This window comes from Alternaria arbusti (genome assembly GCF_024043155.1).
Source record: "Alternaria arbusti strain BMP 1465 chromosome Unknown scaffold_27, whole genome shotgun sequence".
Classification (NCBI taxonomy): Eukaryota; Fungi; Ascomycota; class Dothideomycetes; order Pleosporales; family Pleosporaceae; genus Alternaria; species Alternaria arbusti.
In genome coordinates, this window is record NW_026249967.1 from 52,213 (window position 1) to 77,399 (window position 25,187).

A 25,187-nucleotide genomic window follows, 5' to 3' on the forward strand; every position below is an offset into this window, starting at 1 on the left:
ATAGCTGTGAGGGTATGGTCTTCCCTCGTCCGCTATCATCTTCCACTCGCAAGACCAGTCGCTGGTGTGATGCATCCAGTGAGGCGAGCACTTGAATCGATAGAGCGCGATCGACGACCGGTGACGTCGAAGCATACAAGCGATGATGAGATGGCAATGCCGATAGTATCGGAAGAAGAGTCTTTGGGTCGGTATGACGTTCCATTAGGTCAACTGGGCGCGGCAACTCTGCGCAGGCCTGCCAGATTATCGATTGACTGCGAGCTATAGGTAGCCAGTCTGGTGGATCGTCTAATATCTGCCTGTGCGAAGAGGGTTTCAATGTGATGGTAGGATCGATTGCTTGAACAGCTAATGGTGGTATGGCTTCCTTCAAGTGCTTTAGAAATCCAGCGGTTGTTTGCGCGGTCATAATCACGACACCATGGCAGCGATAAATGGGTGGTATACAGATTTTATATGAAGTGTGAACTGTGTAGATAGCTCAACAGTGGGCAGATCGCGGAAACAAGCGTAACAGTGTCGCTCTCCAACGTTGGGATGATTGTGAGGCCGAGCACTTGAGGTAGTTGCGCGGTGTGAGGACGCTAAGCCGATAGTGGCTAGACAGAGACCAGCGCCGGCTGTGAGCGTCATCTCAAGCGACGCGTAACAAAGGCACTTTCAATTGAATGCAAGACCGACTACTTACAACGAGGAAACAGCTATTAAATCGCTCTCATTCCTGACCATGATCATAGTATTCCCAAGTGCTTTCCGACATGGCCCTCTCCCGAGCCGACGCATTCAGAGTCGCCAGGAGGGCCACGCAACTAACGTGCGACGCGATTGAAGATGAGCTCTGCCGACGCGACGTACTTGATAAAGATTTGCAAGATCAGCTGGAGGGTCTCGAAAGGCGCAAAAAAGAGTTGGAACGCAGGGTTGAAGAGTGCAATGCACATATTATGTTACTGGAAGAGGACAACCGACAGCTAGGGCATGAGCTCGGCGAACTACCCATCCAACTCGACGCAGCCAGGAAAGACGCCACTAGCGAGATGAATGAGTCGTTGAAGAAAGCCCGTCAGGCACTCTTCCGTCACATCAATCCGGTCCTGCTTTACTGCCGCGTGCGGCCCAAGTTGCCCGCCCAAGGATCTGCCAACAAAGCACCGTCGCGGCCCATCTCGAAATGGAAGTGGAACGATTTCTCTATCATCAACGGAGCGGACGAAGCCTACAATTTCTGGCGTGTCTTTGGTCCCCATTGCCCTACCGCCAACGTCTTCGATGAACTCGAACCGATGATCCAGACCGCTTTACACGGACAGCACATCATGCTCATCACTTATGGCGAAACGCAATCGGGCAAAACCCACACTACCATAGAGCCCAACGCAGCTGATCCCTCACTCCTCGATCGCTTTGCTGCTCTCGCTTTCCCCCAATTCCAGATCCACGTCTCCTTCGTGGAGGTGTGCTGCAACACGCCCCATGATCTACTGAGACGTGAGGAAGGTAAGCTTGTAGTAGGCAACAGCGAGTCTTCGCGGGCCGATGTGTTTCTGTATTCCAACACGGGCCTCTACTTCCGCTACCAAGGAAAAGGCGGCGGATACATGACACCCACGGTGTGCGACTCGGCCGAAGAACTCAAGAAGCTACGAAGTGAATCTATCCGGCGCCGCGCCAAACATCATGACAAACCTACGTCTTCTCGTGGCCCTTCCTGGCTCGAGCTTCGGGTACACCATCGCAACGACGGCACGCTTAGGGGCATCCTTACCATCGTCGACCTCATGGGCGCGGAAGACTCTGCCAACCAGCTGGGTAGACACAAGAAAGAAGCAGAGACAGGTCGAACGGTCAACTACAAGGTGTCGGAGTATCTCAAGAGTCTGCGTGACCAGCACCGAGTTACCCGACCTTCCACACAACCTGACCGTACCCCCACACGCAGAAGCAACGCTCATCGTGAGCATCCCGACAACTTCATGCGCATTCTGATCCCCAGTTTCGAGGGTCAAATACTCGACTCGTCAGACCTGCCGCGCGTTGCTGTCCTGGCGCACATATACGAAGCTGCAGAACATGAGAAGCAAAACCAGACCACCATGGACGTGATGGAGGAATGGCGGACCAACCTGTTGGATGAAAGGAGGAGAAGTGGAACGCAAGAAGCATGCAACGAATGCGAAGCAAAGGATAGAGAGAATACGCTTCTGAAGCAACAGATGTATGAGTCGGAAGTCGAGAGAGAATCTTGCAGCGAGCTAGAGGATGTGCCGCGCGATGTGAAGGAAGAGAAGTCTTTGAGGGAACGCTTCGCCGAGCAGGGGAAATAGATTGGAGTCCATCGCCGCCTTTTCTGCATGTATGACAAAATGAGACCCTATGTCGTGTTCATACTTCTTTGCAGCCTTCTGGTGTTGTAGTACTCTTGAAGTTCTCGACAGGAGGCCATTCCTCGGATCATGTGATTCGATCGATGTCGATGATTCACTCGCTCAATGTGCACCAACAAGTCAAAATGTCCACCACCAAACTTCCTATGCTTGAAGACTTCTTTTGTATGTAAACAGTGATGAGAGCCCGGCAAGCACAGTGGAAAATGGCGGCACCTACAAAAGCTGACGTAATGCTTCCAGCCAGAACTCAAGACAACATCTCTCGAATACACACAACCAACTTGATCGTACCAAGGACCAGGAAAGCACGATGAACCAAACAAACTATACATCCCTAGGGAGCCAGGTGCTCCACGAGGCTCACGAGCAGAGCACGCAGTTCGCACTCATTGACTTGCTTCTTTTGGTCAACATGCTATCTTGTACTTTACACCACACATCACGAACCCTGTCTTACTTCAGGATATCCCTACATGAATATCTCATACAAACTGCTAGAGGCCTGAATGACTGGATCGATAAAAAGACAGGGCTAGACAAACCAGCGGAGGGTTATAAGGACTACTCGGGGATCGAAGGGTTGGCGCTTGACATCTGCAAGGGCATGGAAGTTGTGGCGCACATGAGCCATCTATGTTTTGTTGTTGCCAGTATCGCCTTGGGGTTTGGCATCGACGTCGACCGCGGTACTGTACGCATGTGTATACTGTGTAGCTGCATGGCTATTATGGTCTACGCAATGGTCGAAGCATCCGTGTTGCGTCGTCTTAATCTCCCGGAAGAGATACGCCTTGAAGGAAGTAGGATCGAGCGCTCCATGCTTTTGCCAGCGCTTCGGCTAGACGAGCATCCAACCCGTTCAAAGGATGATACTTCTTCCACCACGATCTCCAAATCACAAGACGAGACGAAAGACAAGACGGAAGCGCAATGGATACCTGTAGAAGCGGAATTCGGCACGGCTTGGGGTGGACGTCCTAGAGGATCGCAATGATTCAGAATCGGGCGTTACGTCAAGGAAAGTGCTGAAGTTTCTCTGATGCTCGTGTAGCTGATCATGGGTCAGAGCGTTGACGGAGAAACCGCGTAGTAGATCTACGCTATCTTACTCATCGGCAGCTCTTCATGATCTGTTACCGAGTTCGTCCGCTGTGGAGGCCATACACGACGATTGTCGTTCCGAATTTCCGGAGGGGCGTTATTACCCGTATCCAACTTTTGTTCAGCATTCTTAATTAGTTTAGCGTCAAATTAAATTACCTACTGCAATAGCTTTCCTTGATCGTAATCGTATGCCACGTGAGTTCTGGTCGTAATTGATCCGTCAGATATTGACGACCTCGGGATGTTGAAGGTTTGTCCAGCTTTCCTGGGTTCAGTCATGTGCACCACACCATGCCCATGGTGGTGATAGGAGTCTCGCAGTCGGCATTAGTAGGTATGCCAGTGAATTTCCAGGCAGCAGTGTGCTGGAACAATGTGGGCCGTGGTCGCTTCCTTTGTCGCAGTACCTAGGTACCTGGCGCGCGCAAGTCGCGTAAAAGTCTTGGCACGATCAGTCAAGCTTGTGCAACCTGAACCCCACCCTTCACTCCCACCACGGTCGCATTGTGCAATCTCTACTGTCACAACTCTTTCGAAAACACTCACGATGCCCCCAAAGAAGAACGCTGGGCTTCAACGGCACACTGCCGACATTGATGTCACCGCCGTCCCGGCGCGAAGGCAGCGCGGGCGACCACGAAAGATCATGGAGGATGCGCCCATGGCTTCGCCCAGCCCTCATCTACCCAAGCGACGTGGGCGTCCGCCCAACGTCAGGTCAGTAGAGCAATCGCCTGCTGCAGTCCCTGCAGTCCCGGAGAAGCGTGATCGACCCCAGGAGAAGGCCCAAGACGACTCGTCAATCATCTTGTTAGGCTACTCCAGGCCACCGCATCCGCAGATGCAACCGACAGAGAGCGCCCCAGAGAAACAAAGTAGAGGTTTACCAGTCATTCCAGCCCCCGCGGTTCCCAAGAAGCGAGGCCGACCGCCGAAAGTTGCGCCAGAATCGGAAGCTCCACCAGCTGATTCGACTCCCCTGATACCGCGAAAACAAGGTCGTCCGCGGAAAGCCATCACCGAGAAGGAAGCCACTGCTCCAGCCATTGCAATCGCGACGATACCAAAGAAGCGCGGCCGCCCTCCGAATGTCGCCCAGGCTGAAGTATCTGGAATTACTGCGGCCGTCCCAGTATCCACGGGCGCAAAAAAGAGAGGCCGGCCTCAGAAGCTCGTCCCGGCAGGTGAGCAACTTCCGCCAGTTGCGCTAGCTCGGAAGCGCGGGCGGCCGCCCAAGGTACCGATGCAAACTGAGCAGCCGGTCGATCCGATACGGGATTTAGATCCGGTAGCAGGGAAGCCTACTGATAGGAGTGCAGTATCTTCCATGATCATTGTCGATCCGTTCTCTATCAGCGAGGATGGGCGACCTGCGAAGCGCAGGAGAATGCATCATGGGCAGAGAGCACGCGCTGTCGAGTCTGTTCCCGAAGACGAGCGGCCAAGCTGGGGTACCAGATTTGTTGATGAACTTGGAGAGCATGCTAAGATGAGCGATCAGCGCGGTTCGCCGTCACGGAAGGAGATCGATACGGGAGGCGATGACGTGCAGGCGGATGTGGAGGTCGATGAAGATCTCGTAATGGGCGAAGATCCAGTCGTGAATATTCCCGGGGGCATTCGTGCGGGGTTTGAGGACAGCGAGGACGAGACGTATCATACTCCAAAGTCGAGTGGAGTGAACACTCGACACTACCATGAAGACTCCGTCGTCAGCTTCTTCGATCCGGACGTTGTAAATGATGGAAGCTCACAGGCCGTGATCTATGAGGATGTTGATATGGGCGCCATCGATGTTGCCGAGCAGGACGTCGATGGGATGCGACTCGCAGAAGAGGCGGGGAAGTTGTCGCAAGAAGAGGTCGTTAACCCGAGAGGCGCCCGTCGCGACGATTGGCCAAACAAAAATGAATGCGAGAAGCGTCCCATTTCCACCCCGCAAAGATCCCGCGAAATTTCAGAGACTCAGGAAGAACAGATATCGCCTAGAAGCATCCACCAGCTTGCGGAGGTCAGCCAAACTGTGCCAGATACAGCGCGAACAGCGCAAACCGCCACGACCAGCGTCCAAGCAAATTCAATGCCCTCACAAACCTTGCTAAACGACATCGACCGCCAGACTGCCTTTTTGTCAGTCCCAACGGCACCACTCCATCCAGTATACTTAAGATCTCCGCAGTACCTCCAGATCGCCGTACCAGACATCGATGCCGCAGCTCATCGGGGGACGCTAATCGGGCCTTTGGTTGTTCAGCACGACGAGTCTCGATATCGCATTACAGTGCATGTAGTGCGAGAGAAGAGACCTGATATCGCGTAGTCGTGGCATGGTAGAAGGGGTGCTTGTGGTTCAGAGAGGGGGACAATGGTGCGAGTGAATATGACGGGCTAGTTGCGGGACTGGCGTTGAGGGTTTCGGGTCGCGGAGGAGGAGTGGATCCTTAGTATCGAAGACGAAGTCGAAAGGGTTGGGGAAAGGTCAATCGGGATATCGTATTCGGCCGCTGGAAGTGGTATATCGTATGTCGTACGCTCTTCGTTTAGAATAGAGAGACCCATAAAACACGAGATAATGGGTGCGTCCAATGTCCTCTCTTATTGCATATGTGAAGGATGAAGTGACAGTGGGTGAAGAGAACTCGTCTTTGGGTACCTTTAGAAAGGAGCGAGATATCCTGAAAACCGGAGGTTTCCACCAAAGAACTCCTGCACTCACTCGCCATTGCACCGAAGTATGAGACAGAAGACTATGGGATCAGAAGAGGAACATCCAGCCAGCGGCGGTATCCCGCGACCAGATACATTCCGGCGTGCCAACTCCTGTCTCCACGTTGCGCCTCGCCGCCATGTGCCTACACACTCCAATCTCGATGGGCCTCAGTATCAGAGCAACTGCATCATGATGCTCGGCGTATCGATCGCGCGTTGTCGGTCGCGTTCGTGGTCCTCGGCCGTGGGCTCGAGCTGCGCTGCATGCAAGTATTGGAAGAGCGTGCTGATAGAACTGTCAGCATGGATCGTCTGATAATGCGCGAGAATTTACTCACGGAATTGGGGGAACCTCGAATATTGCTAGGATCTTTCGAGCCAAAGATTCATGCTGAAGTCTGAACAGCGGGAGGTGCACGCGCCCAAGGATGGTGTATTGTGCGGCTGTCTCCAGTTGTGCCAACACCACCAGATCATGCAATGTTCAGATTCTGCGCGACTGGAGTTGATCGCTCCTATGTCTTCTATCTCGTCGCACCCGTGGTGTGTTACTAGCACATCTCCTTGCTGTATGCACCTCTCTTCATCGGCGCATCTCCCTGTCCAAGTCAACAAGTGTCTTGTGCCATCCAAGAGCTCTTGCGCCCCATCTCATATGACTTCGCTCGCGATTCCAGGCAGTCCGACGACTTCAAACATGCTGGCTGTTGTGTTCCACCACCAGCTACATTCAAAGAAGTATGTCCTAGGGCATTGCGGCCGAAAGCAGATGTTCACGCGGTAACATTGCGCTATAGCTCTGGCCCATACGTGCGTTCATGCGGTAGCCCAATGCGTCTGAGGGGTATGGAACTCTCGCAAGGTGTATCGGTGTGTGGCGCTCGCGCGGGGCTTCGTTACGAAGGGGCCGGAGGGCATGGCGTCGGGTCTTGACAGTGTTATTGCGACAGGCTCGTGGTGGACGGGGATGCTCTCATCGAGTCACAGCATGCGGTATCGCGAGTGGTCTCCGAGTGAGTGAGGATGTTGTATGAGGGGTGCTGAGTTCGACGATGCGAAGGATGCCTCGAATGGGGGCTTGCATGCTGTCATTCCCAACATCGCTTGTGGTGGCTACTGACCCGTCATGCGGATTGCGGACGTCATGTAGACATTAACCGGGCAAGACGTAAGGTGTTTGGAATAAAAGGCCAGTTCTGTTGTGTCAGGGAAGACTCGTTGGCGTGGCTGGAGTAGTTGACGATGACGATGACGATGACGATGATGCCGTCTGAGGGACGCTAGATTTGGGGATCCTTGGCGCGGGAACTGTCATGTCTGGTGACGCCGGTGGTGACAGCGAACGCCATGCAAATATCACCCGGGCGGAATTGGTGTACATGATACACGGGAGAGTTTGAACTGTCTAGAAGCCACTCCAAATGGCGTAATATTCCGTCGCAGATCGCCCTGATGTTCCCCCAATATGGTGTCTTCTGACTGTGAGAGAAGAACAAGGGAATTGCGACGATGTGACGGCGATGTCAGATATCGGATGTGAAAACTTGCATGATGGTATGAACGAGCGCTAAATTTGGGGCGGCCGGAAGCCATCTGATTGTGGTAGTGCGTATGTTCATGCCCTAGTCAGCATGATGGCGCATCTGATGTTCATTCCCAGCTTAGCCCTTCTACACAAAGCAGCCTTCCTCTGCACACGATCTAATGTAGCCACTTGACCCAACCCAATCTCCAGATCCTCCTGTGCTCGTCTGTCCATGCCCACGTTCATGCGAAAGTCCGATTGGGTGGAATGCCCGACGATCGTTTCACACCAGGAGCTGCCGCCCGTGACGGCCCTCTCCCACATCCGGTCGTACCACATCCGCGTTCCGTTGTATATAAGAATGTGTTCTTCGTCGCAGCCTCATCGTTTATATCATTGGGGCTGTTGGCCATATACGTGGACAAAGAGTACGTGTACGGAAGCGTTCGGTGAATATCGCGCGGTATCGACTGCGTTTGAGTGGGGAGGAGAAGACCGCAGGATCTATATGGTCACTTCTATTGCGCATTAGCTCGTGGAATGGTAAGAGGGGATGAAAGGAGTGTACCGGCCACTTGGCCTCACATCTTCGCTTCTCCGCCGTAAATCTCGGCTTGACCATGGCTGGCTTGGGTGAAATCTCGCTGCTGTAGTGTTGGTGGACAGACGTGCTCCTAATTGCCCGATGTGAATGAGATGGTCCAGCGGAGTCGGTTTGCTTTTAAGTGTCTGGCACCAAGACTGCATGTGATTGTGGCGGTTCATCCTCATGATGTGATATCGGATGCAGTTGTCGCGGTGACCAGCGTGGTGCGAGGCCGGCAGGAGGCCTGCTGTGTGTTCGACGACTGAGAGAAGAGGTCGGGCTGGCAAGGTGAGTTGCACAGCGCCTCCTCATTTCCCCTTTCCACTATGCCATCCAGAGGTAGGTCCGCCATCGGCATAACCTGATCAGGTGAAGAAGTCGCGCTTAAGGTGGGTCGCGGCGTTGGCTTGTGTATCTTCAGCCGGTGTCGATGTCGTGGGCGAGGAGGTGATCCGGTCTTGATTTTACACCTGCTCCTAGGCAGGACCGATTGGAAGAAGCGTACTGGAGCAACGAAGGCATCTGAATGGGCGGGACCTTCGTCTTTTCATCGCGGTGGTGATTCTTCGCTGGCCGGATTTGCCAAGGTCAAGAGGATGAGGTCAGCCATAATGAGGGCTACAGAAGATAGCGATCAAAAGCCTGGTGCCCTGCGCGGATGCAATGGCTGCTGGGGAAGGGGAATGGTAGAGATACTATGGTGTATCGGTGGATGGACAGAACACAGGCGGCGTTGTTATCGCCGGGCGTGTGGGCCATCTTAACTCCGGGCGCGCTCACCCATCAGCCAGCGCTGGCTCGGTACGCCATCCACGACCTCGCGCGAATCCAGCTGCGCATCGCTTTTGCGGTGTCGCAATAGCTGAGTTGGCATCGCATTGGAGCTGCCATCACGTGCAGCCACCTCTTGCAAGACGCCGCCCAGAATGCGGCTCCGGGTGTTGAGGCCCGCGATGTGCTGTGCGACCTTCCGTATTGGCCGTATAGTTTCGTTAAGGGTCGCCCTTTGACAGCAGACACGCAGACTCTCAACCACGCCGCTGTGGAGCCCCGACGCTCTCCATGCACGCCACGACTGCCCATTCCTGATATCCAGACTCCTGCACTCTGCGCATATGTGCTGCTTCGGTCGCAAGCGCTCTGCGACCACCAAAGACAGACCACGGTACCAAACATGCGCTTCGTCGGCCTTCTCCCTGACTGACAGCTCCAGGACCGCGTCGTCCACCGCAGACTGCAATGTACGCCTCGATACCCCGAAATCAGGCCAGCCCAATCCCTCCTTCTCGACCGGATCACACCTCACCGACACGCCGGAGCAAATTATAGAACGGGTGGGCGGCCGGCTCGTCATCCCATACCCCGAACAGGACGGCTGGCACGAAGGGCTGAATTGGCGCGACAAACGAGACACTGAGGATCTGGTGACTCCCGACTACCAGAGGGACCTGGGGGCGGACTGGGACAAGGAGTATGAGGCCCTGGCGGGATGCAGAGAGCCGGAACGGCAGCCATCAGGCGGCAAGAAGACGGCGCCGACGGACAGCCTTGCGACGCTCAACTCGCCCAGTCGCGCTAAGGGAGTCAGAGTGTCCGGCTAGAGGCAACAGTGAGATCTCTCGTCCCCTCTTGACCTGGCATCCAAGTTGACCATCTCTTTCCAGCCAGCGCACCAGCTCGCGCCCTCCGCCTTCGGCGCATCGACCGCACACTTTAGTCATGACTCGAGCATGACCACATCAACACCAGCTCAACACAGAACGGGCTGAGGTATGATACGCAGGGGGGGGAGAGGACGTCGCGCGGCATACGCTCGATCAGGGCATTGCTCAATGCGAATTTTTCCCCCGTAGAGTACTGCAGTAGAGGGGCGGCGGATATATAGACGTGGCAGCGATATTGCAAAGTTTAGAGGGATCAGGGCAGTAATGGGCACACGGGTATATCTCGGGGCTATCGAAATCTGTTCTTCACGCGGCGCTTCGTCACCACAACGGGCTACAGTGCAATGCAGAGCATCCTGAATAGGTACGCGGACCGGTCCGAGGTTGCAGGACTCCTCTCGCTCGCGCAGGCTGCAGTAGTGTAACTGGTGGCATCTTGTGTTGCTCGTCGTCCAATCCTCGCTCGTGATGTCAGCATTTTGGGTGGGTGCGGCCACGCTAGATCCACGTGGCTTCCAAGGTTGGATCTTCAAGCCTCACGTCATCACCCAACTACACCTCATCACAGCTTTATTGAGTCTCCTGTCTTCTGCGTATCGTGCCACACTCAATATTACAGCACACTTCGGTAACACGGGTAGCTGGCCTTTTAGATGTTTGTGTCGAGGTGGTGGAATCGGGTGCCATGCCACCAGCCACTGCCTACAAATGGCTACAGAAGTTATCCGAGCAGATTTACCTGGGCAGAAACGTCACGAGTACCAAGCTGAGAGGATATGAGCTCATCACCGGCACGAAGAGGTCTGTTTAGCGAGCTTTGGTACATACTGATCGCCGTCGGCCGGCAGTTTGGCTGGCTGGCTGGCTGAGTAGGTGCATACGTTCCATCGGCCATCGAAACTCTCGAAACTACAGGAATGCTACACACTCCCGACCCTTGAGGCTCGCTCATCCGCTAGATCGTGTGCCTTTTCTCGTCAGCCAGAAGCTTCACAACAACCGTATACCGCGACGACGAGATACACGGGCCTCTCGTTTGGACGTCCGATCCATCTTGCCTCAAGGATCTCAAGACTCCCATATTATTCGCATCTCTCTCACTGCTTGCCATCAGCGGATTGTATAAGATCTAGTCAGTTTCATTCGGAACGCGATCCAATACAGTTGCCCTTTGCATATCAGATCAGACCCTGGTTCCCGAGAAGATACGTTTGAACATTTTAAAACCCGCTAGCTTGCCGTGTGTCTTCTTGTTGATAACATCATGGGCTCTGCTCCGCTTACTGCCGCCCTCTTCCAAGGATGCTTCTCCTTTCCGACCGCATCTTTCAGGGCGATGAGCTGAGTAAGAGCATCGAGCTCGGAACGATGGAGATTTTCCCAAACACCGCGAGAGAGGCCTCGGCAGGCCGTGTCATGCTCAGTCATTCTTCTCAAGGTTCTATCTTCTCGGCCTGGAACTACGTCTGTCGCTACGCCAGACGTTGAGATCCAGGTCTTCGCACTTCTGCTTTGAGCACCTGTCGAACCTGACGTATGTTACCTGAGTATTACTTCACTCAACTCGCTCGATCCGGTTAATCGTTTGCGCCAACACGAGCCACATTACACGCTCGTCTACAAAATCGCTAGATCACCGAACAAAACTCATACTCCGGCGTCGCATCTCCGTTGTTATCAGATTTGCCAGACGATCAGCACTCATAGAAGATAGCACTGCACTTCCCCGACTTAGTTCCCAAACCGCGACATTCTATCCGCCCGTCGCGCCGACCGATATCCTCGTACGCTCATTCAATCTACCCCACACTTCCGACTCATCCACTCACAGTATTACAGACGAACCGATTGCATCAACAGACAACGGTAACCGTCTCCTCGATCTTATCCCTCCTCATTCGCCATTGTCACCATTTTCTTCGCCATGTCAGCCAACGCCACCCCGAAGCGTGCCGCCAAAACCGCTAAACCCCTCCTACCCGCCCCTTCTTCGCCCCTGAGCCTCGCCGCGTCCCCCTCCTCCAGTCCAACCAAGATGACCTGGGACGCCGCCAACGACCGCAAGCTCTTCCTCCTCATCTTCGGCCGTACCGTCACCCCCGCCGAATACCCGCAGCTATCCAAGGTCTTCCCCGGCTCCAGCGTCGGTAGTATCAGGAACCGTATCACCGCTCTTCGGGCTGAGGCGCGCAAGATGCAGGAAGGCTTGGGTTATGAGGTAGGCGCCGGCGCGGCGGCCAAGAAGGTCGCTGCTGCTACCCCCAAGAAGCGAGGTGCTGTGGTCGTCAAAAGGGAGGCGGATGATATGGATATGGATGAGGAAGACGAGGATGAGGATATCGTGCGTGACCCGAGCAAGAGGGTCAAGGCCGCTGTGCGCAAGCCACAGGCTAAGAAGGACGGTAGCTCTCGGAAGAAGGGTCGTGGAGGCGCCGGTTCTAGTATTCTTGACCATGGATCGTCTGACAGTCAGGATGAGCTTGCCTTGATGGGTGAGGACAAAGTCAAGCGCAGGCCTGTGCCCGCTGGCGTCCCGTACAGGGTGGTCGGAGAGTCAGTCATCAGAGATCCCAGGACTGGCGATGTCATCGTTGATGACGACGATGTCGAGGATGAAGTCTAGCTATGTACTGACGCAGACTAAACATGCGCTCGCGGACATTGATGAGAGGGATGAGGTAGGATACGTGACGGGGTAATGGAATAGATGCTTTGACGCAAGTCACCCCATCGTAGCTTACTATAGCACTGCTTTCCAAATACATCACCTGTTTCATGTGGTATCATCTCTTGAACTATCCGTCTGACATCTGTCAATCTTCTGTGCAGCTCTATCACACGTCTTCACACAAAGAGGTTTTGCAGAATACAACTGCGTCCGGGGGTGTTCAAGACGATAGAAACCATGTACGTATGCTCATGGGCTCATGCATCAGAATGAGAGGTCATGGTATTATCGTGGTCATTTCGTTCATTATCTATCGTTCATCGGAGGGCTGCGCCCGGGGTATCAAGTCCATAGAAGAATATGCCAAGGCCGCTTTCATGGCGAGCCAGTCGCGGGGTGTCTATCGTCTTCGATTCTAGATAACAACCCTTGGAGAGGCTGCGCGCGCGTGGGCAACGGTAAAGGCCCATTCCACGTTCGCTTCTCCGTTTTCTTCACCGTTCTCACCCCTGTTGTCTTCTCCGTCCGCTTCCGGAACCGCTTCCATCTCTTCTTCTCCGGCTGATGCGCGCTTCCTTTTCCTACCGCCACGCTTCCTTTTCTCGCCGCCACGCTTCCTCTTCTTACCGACACTGGTATCACTGCGGTCTTCGCTGTCGATGGAAGGCGATCCTTTGTGGATTGGGGAGTATTCAAGTGGCTCGTCGTCCTCGAAATCGGGTCCGTCGTAAACATCTTGTGTTTCGTCTCCCTCTGCGATGACGTTGCACAATTCTCGGTGAGAAATCTCGATGCTGTACCCGAGGAAATTACCGGTGTTGGGCTGGAGAAAATCGGCCAGTTCGAGCCGGAGCTTAGCGCGAGGATTAACGACACCATGCACATTCTGAAAAACAACCGGATCTTTGGTGGTGTGAGGGTACAGCCGGCCTTTCTTGTTGATGCGGCTCCGATATATCTGGTAGGTAGCCCATCTCTTCTGAGTGCGAAGCCTCTCTCGCGATTCAGGAGTACGATATTCCATGTCAAGGCCTATCATGGTTCTGATCCGACCTTGACTGCCGCCGATGTACTTATCAGCTATCGGGTCGAATTTGGTGGCTCCGTTCTGGCTGTGCCCAATCTCGACGACAAGTGAAGGTTTTCGCCGCTGTCCGGAGACAAAAGCAGCGTCGGGGCGACGTTTGTCTTCGCCAGATGCTTTTCCGGGTAGCTCGCCTTTATATTTGATGCTGCTAATGACTGCTCGTACTGCAGATTTCGTAGGGGCTTTTTCTTCCAACGTGAAAAGCTTCCTCTGGATAGTGGTCATGAAATCACTCTTGACAACCTTGTGGATTGGGCTGACCATCTTGACCTCCAAGCACTCTTTCTTAGCGTCGTAGTGACAACTGAACTTGTCGTTGTTCAAAAAGAGTACATCTTGCAGTGCGAGCCAGACTGCAGGTGTTACGGGGAAGAACTTCTGATTACCCTCTTCACCAATCCACTCGGGGCTGTGAAGATCTTGTAGACGTTTGTAGAGCTCTTGAGCCTCTCTCTTGATCGCGGAGTCGATTGGAGATGACTTGAGCGGAGTAGGCAGCTCAAAAACTGGGACAGAGTGTACCTGAGGGCATAGAGGAGGAGGAGATGAGGGAGAAAACTGATAGAGACACGAGCGCTCGCTGTCGCTAGAGTCGCGCATAGTAGAGTGCATGGTGGGGTAGCGCGCGGAGGAAGTGCGAATTTGCGGTATATAGTCGGTGGTGCGATGCGTACTAGCCGTAATAGTGCATATGTAGTGAAAGGCAGCAATGTTCATGGGTGGCGTTTTGTACTTGAGCGGCTAGCGCGAGCGTGCTTGGCGTAAATAGCCCCACCCAGTATTCACTGAGCGTCGCACCCACTTTGTGCGAAAGAAAAGTTAAAAAGTTACCGTGCGGTCTACATTAGGACGAGAACAACGGTTCGACCAGCTTTTGAGACGATGTAGCCTTGCCAGCTCTGCAGGTTGCGTTCGGCTTTTGAAGTTATTTGAATTTGTGTACTGGCAACCATGAAATCAACAGGATGGCGAGCACCAAAAGATATAGATTGAAGCTTAATCTTACCATTCAGTCGCCACACTTCCTATTCGATCTCCTCAAATGCAGCATAATGTATGGAAGCGTCGCACACTACACCATCGCAGAGATGCGGAAGAAACAATGTTTCCATGAAGAATGTGACATACCTGGGTAGCCTAACACACCATCTTTACACCTGTCCCAAAGAATATTTCGGCAGTGATATTGCTGCAAGATCCCACTCCAAATCGCGCGGAAATAGTACAGATCACAATAAGACGGGAAGAGGGCAAGCCTCTTTGAACAGTGGCGTTATGACAGATAGCATATCAGGAGTTGTTCCAGCTTTCAGGACGGACTCTCGTAGTCACGCATTAAGCCAGAGTACAGCGACAATGACTAGTGCTGCGTGAACCCATGATTTCACCCAACAAACCTGATCACATCGTATAGGGCATCGCAGTAAGAGACTGCAGCGCAAGTATTATGGTATTCATCTGTCGTCTTCAAGCCGCGCGCTTCCATATCGAGAACACAAATCTTTTATTGAACCATGACACCAGCCAGGATTAACATCAGTCTTGCCTACAGAGAGAGTCTTGGACTGTTTAATTCTTCCGCGTGGTATTCTCATCGCATCCAAGTGTACCAACACAGAACGAGAACTCACGCGCAAACAGTGAAGTGGCTACCGCACAGCACATTAAACGCTTTGGGCATACACCCCTCCTACATGACCCTCGTCTTTATAAACGTCACCAAAGGCAGAGCAATCAATTACATTATACATCTGTCGGTATAGAAGCAGGCGTATATCTCTGCCATGTGAAGACGCCCAAGAGAGGAAAGCCAGTAAGAACCTAGGATTAACTGCACGATCAAGATGTCTACAGCATGTGAAAATTGGTATAAGACCGGGTGAACCTCTCCGAACGTTCTCGGTGCCATTTGTCGCTTTTTGGGGTTCCGATGATTAATAGTGACAACAATCTACATCAATCTGACTTAACTTTGGTATCTGACAGTAAGCTATACTCCGGCAATGTCCACGGTACGTTGATAAGGGAAAGTTAGTGGATGAAACAGATCTTAGATGCATTGAGTACGGAGAAACTGCGTTCTGAGAGCGGCCGCAGTCACATTCTTCATTGCTAAGCAAGGGGTATAAACATGACGAAATCGAAACAACAGGCTTGACGTCTAACACGAACGCATCATCTACTCTCCTTCCAGTGGCTCCCTGAGAAGATCTTCCAGTACTTCAATGGAGAGTTTAGCGCTTGGTTTGCCCAGCCACAGCTCCGCTATTCGCATCATATCATCCGCTGTCAAGAGGACTTGATTTGCCTTTCGAGAACATTCCTTCGCCTCCTCTACCTCCCTCGTTGCGGCGCCCATCTTCTCAGCCCACGCTCCATATTGTGTGACACGATGCTCTATCTGCCTGATTTCCGCTTCGCACGCATCTTTCATGGCTTCTAGTTTGGTCACGTCCTGGGTCGCCGAGGCTACTCCTAAGCTGGCGAAGTTGGTGATCGCCGTGATGTCTCCTGCGAGATGCTCATTGTAGTCCTGGGTAGCCTTGAGCTTAGCAGAGAATTCCGTTTTGATTTGTTCCAGGCTATCTTCGCTTGGCAGTGTACTCAGCTGCAGTGCTTTCTGCGCTTCCAAAGCATGACTACGAGCGGTCTCTTGCGCCTGAGCAAGATGGACTGTAGCTTGGAGGTTGTCTTCCTTGGCTGCCTGGATTTCTTTCTTCTTCCTGACAATGATGTGCATGACCGCGCGGAAGTCCGGATCCTGTGCGAGCATTTTGAGTGACATGAGGTCTATACTACGAACCGGGGTGAATGGCTGAATGTTATCGTCGTCCCCAAATGATGGGCCGTCCTCTGTGACACGAGAAGTGTCCAGGTCAGTGATGCTGTTACGCCGGAAGGGACTCTCCTGATCGTTGAGTGTGTCCTGAAGGTCTTCTTCTTGGAGTGTGCTGTCCTGGAATGACAGTGAGTCCCGACGGCCTTCGAAGAGGCTAGTGTCGTCGTCTGGTAATTCCGATGGGCCCCGTCTAGGTCGCTCGACTGATTGCGAACGCGAGTGATCCCGAGGATTAGCTGGTGTCCTTGGTGTCACCGCACGCCGTTTGCGATTCTTCTTCTTGTCAGGTGAGTTAGATGGGCGATTCTGGCGTTTCTCAAGGCGGCGCGCCCGCTCAGAAGACACGTCTGCGGCCAGGGTGGCGTTCAATCGCTTGCCCCTCCACGCGATGATGTCCTGGAAATATCGCCACGACTTGCAGTCCAGACGCTGAGCCTGTGAAGGTGAGAACGCGCCGTCAGTTTATGTGACAGGTCCAAGTGCGGCTCAAATACGTACAGTTTGGCCGAAGTGGGTCGGATTCCTAGGATCGTATCTTCGCTGGACACTGATGATATCTTGACGCCTGACCTTGTCGAACGCCTGGAGCTCAGCGACAACGTCCGAGAGCGGTTGCGCAGCTTTCGAGTACTTGTTCAGATAAACGGCAAGGTTGAACGACGGTACTTGCTGGATCCGGATTTGGTGTCGCTGGAGGACGGTCCACCAGTCTGCGCCCCAGTGTTCGGTGACACCCTTGATATTGTGCCAGACGTCTTGGAAGCTCTTGCAGCCACCTGACTCTCCGAGTGAAGTTTGAACGCGCTTCTCGAAAGCCTCAAGGTCCTCGCAGTAGTAGTCCTGGAATCCCAGCACGAGCGCGGCAACGCAGACAGCCTCTTTGGTCCATACAAGGTCGTCGAGGGTCCGTAGATCAGCCAGCGGCGTGGGCGCGGCGGTTCGGTCGTGCGGGCTCAGCGCACTCTGGGCAAGGCGAAGCTCAAACACACGGCGGGCGTTGCTGGGTGTGTTCGGCATGATAACGCATGTTGTTCGTGTCATGAGATGAGGTCGCGTCGCGGCCGATGGCGACCAATGAGAAATACACGCTAACTGAAAACAGACTAACGCCACGATCAAGAAGAACAACGGAAAGAGCAAGTGATTTTGGCTTTTAGAAGCCTGTAGCTGGGCAGAAACTACAGCAGGAGTCTGTAGCGCTCTTACGAAGAATGTTGAATTCATAGTCAAACCAGTCTGGGGTGCGGGGCGATACACGTTAGTCGCACCGTCCATTTCCTCGCCTCTCCCTAAAATCAAGATACTTCCCACAACTACAGCACATGTACCACTCCCCACCTTTCGGTCGGTGATCCCGCACTTACTACCACGCTCTTCGAAGATCGTATGGTCACAGCCACCTATGCCAACTCTCACACAGGCGCGCCCCAGGCCGCCCTCAACCGCCTCGCAAGCTGAATGTCCTTCTGCTGAATCGTGACACGCTTGGCGTGAATAGCGCAAAGGTTGGCATCGTGGAACAGGCCTACCAGGAAGGCTTCGCTCGCTTCTTGCAATGCCACGATAGCTTGACTCGGCCATCGCAACGGGCCATCGATACGCGAGACGGTCAGGGCAACCTCGCGGACTACCCGCTGGAAGGGCAACTTCAGCAGCAGAAGGTCGGTAGATTTCTGGTATTTTTTGATCTCGCGCAGGGCGACGGTACCGGGCTTGTAGCGTCTCTTTGGTCTGGGAGCGGGTGGAATACCGTGATGATTTCGTGGTTCAACGCGGGCTCCTCGGGCAGGCCCCCGCCTTCCCGTCATTCTAGAGATAAGCGTTTGGCGTATTTGATAGCAAGGTATGGGTGGCAAGAGATGAGAACGGCCTGGGGTGTCTGTATCCGTTATGCCGTGCAAGCAAAAGATCAAGTGCATGGGATCATTCTGCGCGTAAAATACACTTGGTTCGGGGTCCAATTGCTGTTGCGTTCTTTGTGTCTGCATGCGTCCATGGCATAGCTCAAGGCCGGATGTATGCCAGGGATGCGCGGATGCGGAGGCCACTGGTCTTCGTGAAACAGGCTATTGTAACAATGGCGACGGTATTGTGTGAACCTGCCATGTTGAGCCCATCCATGATAGAGGTTGTTGAGCCATGGCCTCAAAAGCGCGCATCGCGAATGAAGGTCGTGGAGGCTGGTAGAAGAGACCCTGTCGTAAGATTAGAGCTCGAGAGTGAGCGTGTCGCATCGGTGCAGTATTTGAGGAGATGTTCTGGCAGCACAGCGCTCCGACGGAGAGGCGCTTGTCTTAATCTTGCGGTCGTGCGCGACGACACAAAGCGAAAACGGGATGGATGTCAAGACGTGGCTGGGCCAGCGAAGTGACGCGCTGAGATGGGAGCTGGACCTCGGGAGTTGCTTCGCGCTAGCTCAAATGCGGCGGCTGCTCGGCCGAGTCGAGGCCCCTCCATCACCTCGCGTGCGCGTTTATTCTCCTGCTTCATTGAACCATCTCATCACGGATTTGACCAGATGGAGCATCTACCAACTAGAGCTCAGGAACGACAGAGACACGTCAAGTGCCGCGTGTCGGGTAAATCTGGGGCGGGTTGGAGAGGTTGCCTGGAGGTATCCGCTCATGCCACGCGCGTTGCGGAAGAATGAACAGGTAGCGCTGGAGGTTCCCACCGAGACTTCCAGCGTCTTGGGATACCTCACATATAACCCTGGAAGTATTAAATGATGCTGCGATAGTCACAGAAAAGTCAGTATGAAAGCCTGATGGTATTTACTGCCTGATCGAGTGTGGAATAGGTGCTGTAAACATTGTGGTATTCTTCAAATACTCTTTTCATTCAAACTAAAACATCAAGATCATGTAGGGTATCATCCAGTCCAACGCCATCCTCACCAGGTCTATCCTTGCGCCATCCGATCCTCAGTCTATCTCTGCCCAACCTTCACTGACCAAGATATCTTTTCGGTTTAACTATAGACCTTCCAAAGCTGTTGACTGGTGCTGGCGAAGGCTGAGCCTGGCTTGGCTGGCGCTTCGGCACCTTCTTGGCTGGAGGAGAGTAGTCAGGGCTGCGCGACCTTCTGTCTACGTCCCGCTGCTGGCTGTCGCCGCTATCGAGAATACTGCGAAGCTTCTTCGCGGAGATATTGATGTTAGGAAACTCGAAGCCTTCGGGAAGATCTTTCATCTCGGAATATGGTACGAAGTCGGCCAACGTTAGCTGGAGGCTGGCTTCACTCGCAGGCTTCTTGCTCTTCAGATCGCGAAAGGTGAACATGTCCATCGTCCACTTCAGCTCGGTGGGGGTGGATAGAGGATCGGCGCGATATACGGCAATTGTGCCTTTGGGTGTGCGATAGTCCATGTATCGCTCTTGAGGGCTCTGGTATTTCAGACCGACAGTTATGACTGTCTTCGTCTTGCGCTCTGTGTCCTGCATCCACGACATCGCCAAAGCTTCCAGATCCTCGTTCTTTTGGCCGTTGGCGACTTCGATGACGATAGGTTGGTGAGAGCGACCGAGGAAACGAAAGCAGGCGTCGGGCTGTCGCTTGCTCTTCAGTGCATCGTCGGTGAGGGTGTTGCCTGTCTTCTTGACGCCTTGATTTAGGAGTGGCGATGCAGTAGTATACGGTCCCACGATAGCTTCCAAGAATTTCTTCATGTCTTCGTCTTCTTCCTCCTCTTTCAATGCGTCAAGTTGACGGTCGAGGGCTTTTGCTATCTCTGCGCAGACTACGTCGTGAACAGTGTTTGGCACCATGTTGCGAAGGACAATCTCGCCTGTCAATCCGTTCCAGTCGTAGGTCAGAGATTCCAGCATCCACTTGCGCAGCTTGTCGTCGAAAGATTCGATGAGAGCAACGAAGTCAGATGGAGCAACGATGGCGCGGTACCACTCGATCTGGCGAAGTGTAGGATCTACTATCCAGCCTTCGTAATGACCGCGGATGAGTGTGTCTATCACTGCGATCTTGGACTCGGTTCTGGCGCTGCAGGCCTGGTCGGAAACCTCGTCGGTCGGTCTGGATCGCTTGCGCGACTTGGGCAGCGGGAGAAGAGGAGAGGTAGAAGAGTCAGTCGCCATGAGTGCGAGTTTGGCGGGGTTGGAGACGGGCATGGAGAGAAGATATGCTCGACAAACGCTGCGAGCGGTGGGAGAGCGGCGGTGAGGCCGTCACAAGATTCTGTCCGGGTGAGACCCGCGGGACGAATGTGTTGGGTTCGTAAGCTTGCGATTGCTGAGTATGGGCTGTATGTAGACGTCAAGCGTCAGTTTGCGCTTAGAAATCGGTATAGCGTGCGGCCGATATTCGATGCGATTGCGACGTTGGTAGTCGGTGCCGCAGTCTGGGGTTAGTGTGGGTAGTAAATACACCAGCGGCGGGAAAGGCCCGTTACCGAATGCGGCTAGTGCGCCAGCTCCGTTCGCGGTGGGCAGGATCATGGATACCAGCCCAACCCGCAACCTCACCGTTTTACCTGGGCAGAGATTGAGTTGAGTAGATAAGAAAAATGACAGGTCTGTCGTGAGATAGTTCTGCATTGCGCACGCGCCGGAATGCGCGAGAATGCGCGATGATGACTCTCAAGATCCCCAAGACGTAACCCTGCCATCTCGGAAAGTCCTGCGCGGCTGCTCAAACGCAAGTAACTAATCCCAGAAACCTAGTCACGACCAGACCCAACTTTGTCATCATCTTCATCCTCCCGCCTGCCGAGCAAACATCTTCGCTCATCCCTATTCAAATAATCACCGACTCAACCCACGCTCCAATGCATCGCGTCGTGCGTACTTTGTCTCGCTCGAGAGTGAACTCAACGCTTCATTGCTGTTGAAGGTGATACTGCATCCACCTTCAGACACTGACGTGATCGCGGTAGTGATTCTGGAGGTATATTCAAATCCCTTACACGTTCCACCGCAAGCCCAGACTATCATGTCTACTTCAGAGCCTCCAAGTCTTGTGACAGCAGGATGAAGCAGCCAACGATGTAGCAGAAGCTGTGGACTGCGTGCAACGAAGCGAACCGTCGGTATGAGTTCAGTAAAGATTTCCGCCCGGGTAACATGGTCTGCATCGAAGATTACCCAACCTCCTCATGTATGCTGTCCGTTGATCCTGCTCATGCGTGCTATTGTGTCTTGTAGTACCGTCATCACTGTGATGCTCATCCACCTACGACGCGCTTGGCTCTCCGCCCCGACGCATCCAGTTCCCAAAACTGCCTCTCCGTAGCTCGACTTTCTCTGGCTCGTGAGCGGCGGAGCATCGTGGAAGATGGCTGTATGGAGGATGACGATTGTCTGCGGCGGGATTTGCGAGCAGCTGCGGCGTGCTTGATAGGCGATGCGGAGGCCGAGTCCCCGCGCTGGGGTGACGTCTCAGGCGGAGTCGGAAAGGATGGCGGACTGCGATAGGAGCGTTTGGGCGGTGGTGAGGGCGATGGAGTAGGTGTAAGTTGTGGGGATAGTCGGCCCCAGGCGAGTTCGGGGGTTTTGGCATACGGCGCCCGTTTGGGTGGTGCCTCGGTGGTGCCGGCCGCCTGCAGCTGGTCTTGTAGCTTCCTCAGTGCCGCCAGCAGGGGTTTCGTGATGTACTGTTCCTCGTAGATTCTAAGCACCGCATCGGGTATGGCCGGCGAGCGCGGCGGCGATGCCAGGTCGTGCTGTAGCGACGTCATGCACAAGCGGTCGGTGGCAAGGTGTTGAAGGGGCGTGTGTCGAAGTCGTCCCATCACTCCCGGGCTGGGGGCTGTTTCCAAGCTTGGCAGCTCTAACCGTATGTGGTAACCCCCGCCCGCATCATTCAACTCCATGCATTCCGAGGTCGCCCCTGACCTCTCCCCTCATCACACCAATGTCTTCGCCAGGGGATACTCTGCCAGACGTAACTTCATGGGAGAACGTGCATCATGGAGTGTCAAATGGTGACTTCGCGCGATTGGTGCCGCATTCTCCAGCGGCACGCAGACTCTTTGGCCAAGTCGTCCGCCTGCTCGAGTCCGATAGCAGCAAGCTGCATCATGTGCGCCAGTACATTCACTACGAAGTCACGCTGTCAAGCGAAAGTACTGCTGAAAGCAGTTTTGCTGCTTCTACCCCGTCACCTCAGCGTGAACCCCTCCAAGAATTTTGCGGTTACTACCGCCTCAACATGTTCATTCCTCCTGCGAGTCAAGGCTTAGGCTGGGTTGTGGGAAGCTCAAGACTGAACAAGCCAGATCACTTTGTAGACTTTCTTCTTGCTCCATTCACCACTGAAAATTCTCTTCATTCACGACACTGCAGATTGCGACGTCAGCTTGAAAGTGGCGTCATGGTTGCCGTGTCTGATGGCAGAAAGGTATTGCAGTGTGTCTCTTCAGGGGCGCGTTTTGCTCATGATGTTTGCAGATCACTGTGGACAGCAGAAGCTTTCAACGCGACGACAAGAAGCCGCAGCACGAACGACATTTTCAAGCTACCCTTCAACATGGCACCAGCATCCGGCTGGGTGATCTTACTTACGTACTCGTCTATACCAACTTGAGCCAGGAGCAGAAACAACGAGAACTCGAAGAAGCCCTAGCACAGGCCAACGCTATGCCTCCGAATTCCGTGATGCTGCTTTCGCCAACACCATCCAAGCCAACTATCGACTACCACGGCTACAGCATCTATGATGCTAATCACCATGGCGCCACGAGTTCTGTATCGTTGGGCTTTGACAAGTCTAACGGCAAGCCAGTCGCAGTCAAGATGGTCAAATGCACCGCCTCACAGTTCGGTGACTTAAGAAGAGAGATTGGCATCTTGAGCCGTATCAGTCATGTATGTCATGCGCTGGATCCGATGAAACGAAACTAAATTTTTGTGTAGGAAAACGTATGCAAGCTTCTTGAGGTCGTAAACTGGGACGCGTCAGCCAATCCTCACGAATGGCGACAGAATGAGTGTCTGACTGTGGGTCTCATTATGTCACCACCGGCATCTTCCTCTGCGCTGCAATTACTCCCAACCTGGAAACGTCTTCCCGAGTCTACCACTTTCCTTCGCGAGTCCATACGCCAAATGGGATCCGGTCTTGCACATATCCACAGCCTCAGTATACTTCATCGGGACATCAAACCAGAAAACATAGGCTATCGCTCCGAAAGCCCAGTGCATGTCATCATCCTCGACTTTGGTTGCAGCGATCTGGGCCCGCACAGCACCCGCCACAATCGAGGCACGATAACGTATCTCGCTCCTGAGGTCATGAGAATAAAGGAAGAAGAGTCTTCGGAGCCCTTCTCGTTCCCATCAGACGTCTGGAGTCTCGGTGTCACTCTGGTCGACTTTCTCATGGGCAAACAAACTCATCGAAAACTAGGCCAGGCGCCAGTCTACAAGTCCTTCAAAGATATCTTGGGCGCAACTGCAGCCAGAGTAGACTACCGAGAATTCTGGGATATTGCGGCTGAACTTTTAGCATGGGAGGCAGAGCTCCGACCGACGGCGGAGCAACTAGCTCAACGGTTTCCCCACGAGAAACAAGATGAATCGGAAGTCTCACGTCAACCATCCCAGAGCGAAGAACCGTTGGCCAAGCGTGGGAAGGTATAGAAGTAGAGAGTTGACCCTCTTTCGTTCACATTGGGAAGTACCTCCTGTCTAATGAGCTGTTTCTGACTTGGGCGTGTTTCAGTCTTCCATATAGCTTGGTCAGAATCGGTGCTCTAAACTACTCTGTCACCCTCCTAGCTGGATGTTCCATGTTGCACTACCAGCTCCGTCATAACACATGTCTGATGCATCGTTAGGCGACGACCGGGGACTCATATGATCCTTGCGGCGGTGACGAACAATGATAGCCGGAAGTACCAGATAGGAAACAGAACTAAAGAACCACAGTACGCCGTAACGGGGAGCAGCTTGATATCTAACCTTCATGGGCCGCACTCATCGCCTGTACCGCTCGCTGTAGCATGAAAGATCCTCTCGCCCGTTAATCCACAGCCAATGCCCGTGTCAGATTCGTTCTCATCTTCGCAGACCGTCATGCACGTGTTCGGGTCGATCAAGCAGAATTCCTCCAGCAAATACAGGGTAGCGTTGACAATAATCTTCGTCTTCTTGCTAATGCTGATGGATGCTTCATCCGAGGCGCGCAAGTTCCCGATATGACATTCGAGAGTCTCCGAACTGACACTACCAGGGGCAGTCTTCTCGATTACTGCAGTGAAGCACTGGACAATATGGATGGCGGCTGCGTGGACTACGCTTGTCTTGTCTGCATTCGGAAGCTCCTTCGCACCAAAGACGGCGTTGATGTGACTCTTCGTGCGCATGCGATCGTGAGGACGCTTCATCGGGCATGCAGGGCCATCGAGCGTCCAGAAGCGCTGTAGAAGATGAGCCACGGCTTCACGGACCGCAGCGATCTTATTCCCAATTGAAAGCTTCTTCGCCTCGACCATGGTGTTGATGTAGACGACCGTTGCATCTTCGGGTGGGATCTTACGATCGGAGGGCCAGTCGTAGAAGAGCTCTACAGTGGAAGGGTGGGAATGCGTATCAGAAGATTCGTTGGGCGACTTGCGCTTTCCGGGAGTGGCTGGAAGTATCTCCATTCTCAAGGATGACGA

The 25,187-nt window shown here is 53.6% G+C and overlaps 9 protein-coding genes across 9 annotated transcripts; 5 read left to right on the top strand and 4 right to left on the bottom strand.

The window, feature by feature from the left end:
- Positions 1–761: 761 nt before the first annotated feature.
- Positions 762–2,327, top strand: J4E86_010917 (uncharacterized protein; the record flags this gene model as incomplete). Its single annotated transcript, XM_051451411.1, is given in 2 exon segments — positions 762–1,500; positions 1,516–2,327. The coding sequence occupies 2 exon segments, from the start codon at positions 762–764 to the stop codon at positions 2,325–2,327; spliced, it is 1,551 nt and encodes a 516-aa protein (XP_051297410.1).
- A 1,714-nt stretch (positions 2,328–4,041) lies between these two features.
- Positions 4,042–5,814, top strand: J4E86_010918 (uncharacterized protein; the record flags this gene model as incomplete). Its single annotated transcript, XM_051451412.1, has 1 exon — positions 4,042–5,814. One exon carries the CDS (start codon positions 4,042–4,044, stop codon positions 5,812–5,814), a length of 1,773 nt encoding a protein of 590 aa, XP_051297411.1.
- A 3,615-nt stretch (positions 5,815–9,429) lies between these two features.
- Positions 9,430–9,915, top strand: J4E86_010919 (uncharacterized protein; the record flags this gene model as incomplete). The annotated part of the gene is made up of 2 exons (XM_051451413.1): positions 9,430–9,479; positions 9,528–9,915. The coding sequence occupies 2 exons, from the start codon at positions 9,430–9,432 to the stop codon at positions 9,913–9,915; spliced, it is 438 nt and encodes a 145-aa protein (XP_051297412.1).
- A 1,987-nt stretch (positions 9,916–11,902) lies between these two features.
- J4E86_010920 (uncharacterized protein) lies at positions 11,903–12,601 on the top strand (the record flags this gene model as incomplete). Its single annotated transcript, XM_051451414.1, has 1 exon — positions 11,903–12,601. The coding sequence occupies one exon, from the start codon at positions 11,903–11,905 to the stop codon at positions 12,599–12,601; it is 699 nt and encodes a 232-aa protein (XP_051297413.1).
- Positions 12,602–13,061: 460 nt separating this feature from the next.
- J4E86_010921 (uncharacterized protein) lies at positions 13,062–14,345 on the bottom strand (the record flags this gene model as incomplete). The annotated part of the gene is made up of 1 exon (XM_051451415.1): positions 13,062–14,345. One exon carries the CDS (start codon positions 14,343–14,345, stop codon positions 13,062–13,064), a length of 1,284 nt encoding a protein of 427 aa, XP_051297414.1.
- A 1,567-nt stretch (positions 14,346–15,912) lies between these two features.
- On the bottom strand, positions 15,913–17,589 carry J4E86_010922 (uncharacterized protein; the record flags this gene model as incomplete). The annotated part of the gene is made up of 2 exons (XM_051451416.1): positions 15,913–17,007; positions 17,071–17,589. The coding sequence occupies 2 exons, from the start codon at positions 17,587–17,589 to the stop codon at positions 15,913–15,915; spliced, it is 1,614 nt and encodes a 537-aa protein (XP_051297415.1).
- Positions 17,590–19,518: 1,929 nt separating this feature from the next.
- Positions 19,519–20,697, bottom strand: J4E86_010923 (uncharacterized protein; the record flags this gene model as incomplete). Its single annotated transcript, XM_051451417.1, has 1 exon — positions 19,519–20,697. One exon carries the CDS (start codon positions 20,695–20,697, stop codon positions 19,519–19,521), a length of 1,179 nt encoding a protein of 392 aa, XP_051297416.1.
- A 2,200-nt stretch (positions 20,698–22,897) lies between these two features.
- J4E86_010924 (uncharacterized protein) lies at positions 22,898–24,165 on the top strand (the record flags this gene model as incomplete). Its single annotated transcript, XM_051451418.1, has 3 exons — positions 22,898–22,924; positions 22,975–23,391; positions 23,440–24,165. 3 exons carry the CDS (start codon positions 22,898–22,900, stop codon positions 24,163–24,165), a joined length of 1,170 nt encoding a protein of 389 aa, XP_051297417.1.
- Positions 24,166–24,488: 323 nt separating this feature from the next.
- On the bottom strand, positions 24,489–25,172 carry J4E86_010925 (uncharacterized protein; the record flags this gene model as incomplete). The annotated part of the gene is made up of 1 exon (XM_051451419.1): positions 24,489–25,172. The coding sequence occupies one exon, from the start codon at positions 25,170–25,172 to the stop codon at positions 24,489–24,491; it is 684 nt and encodes a 227-aa protein (XP_051297418.1).
- Between the last annotated feature and the right edge of the window lie 15 nt (positions 25,173–25,187).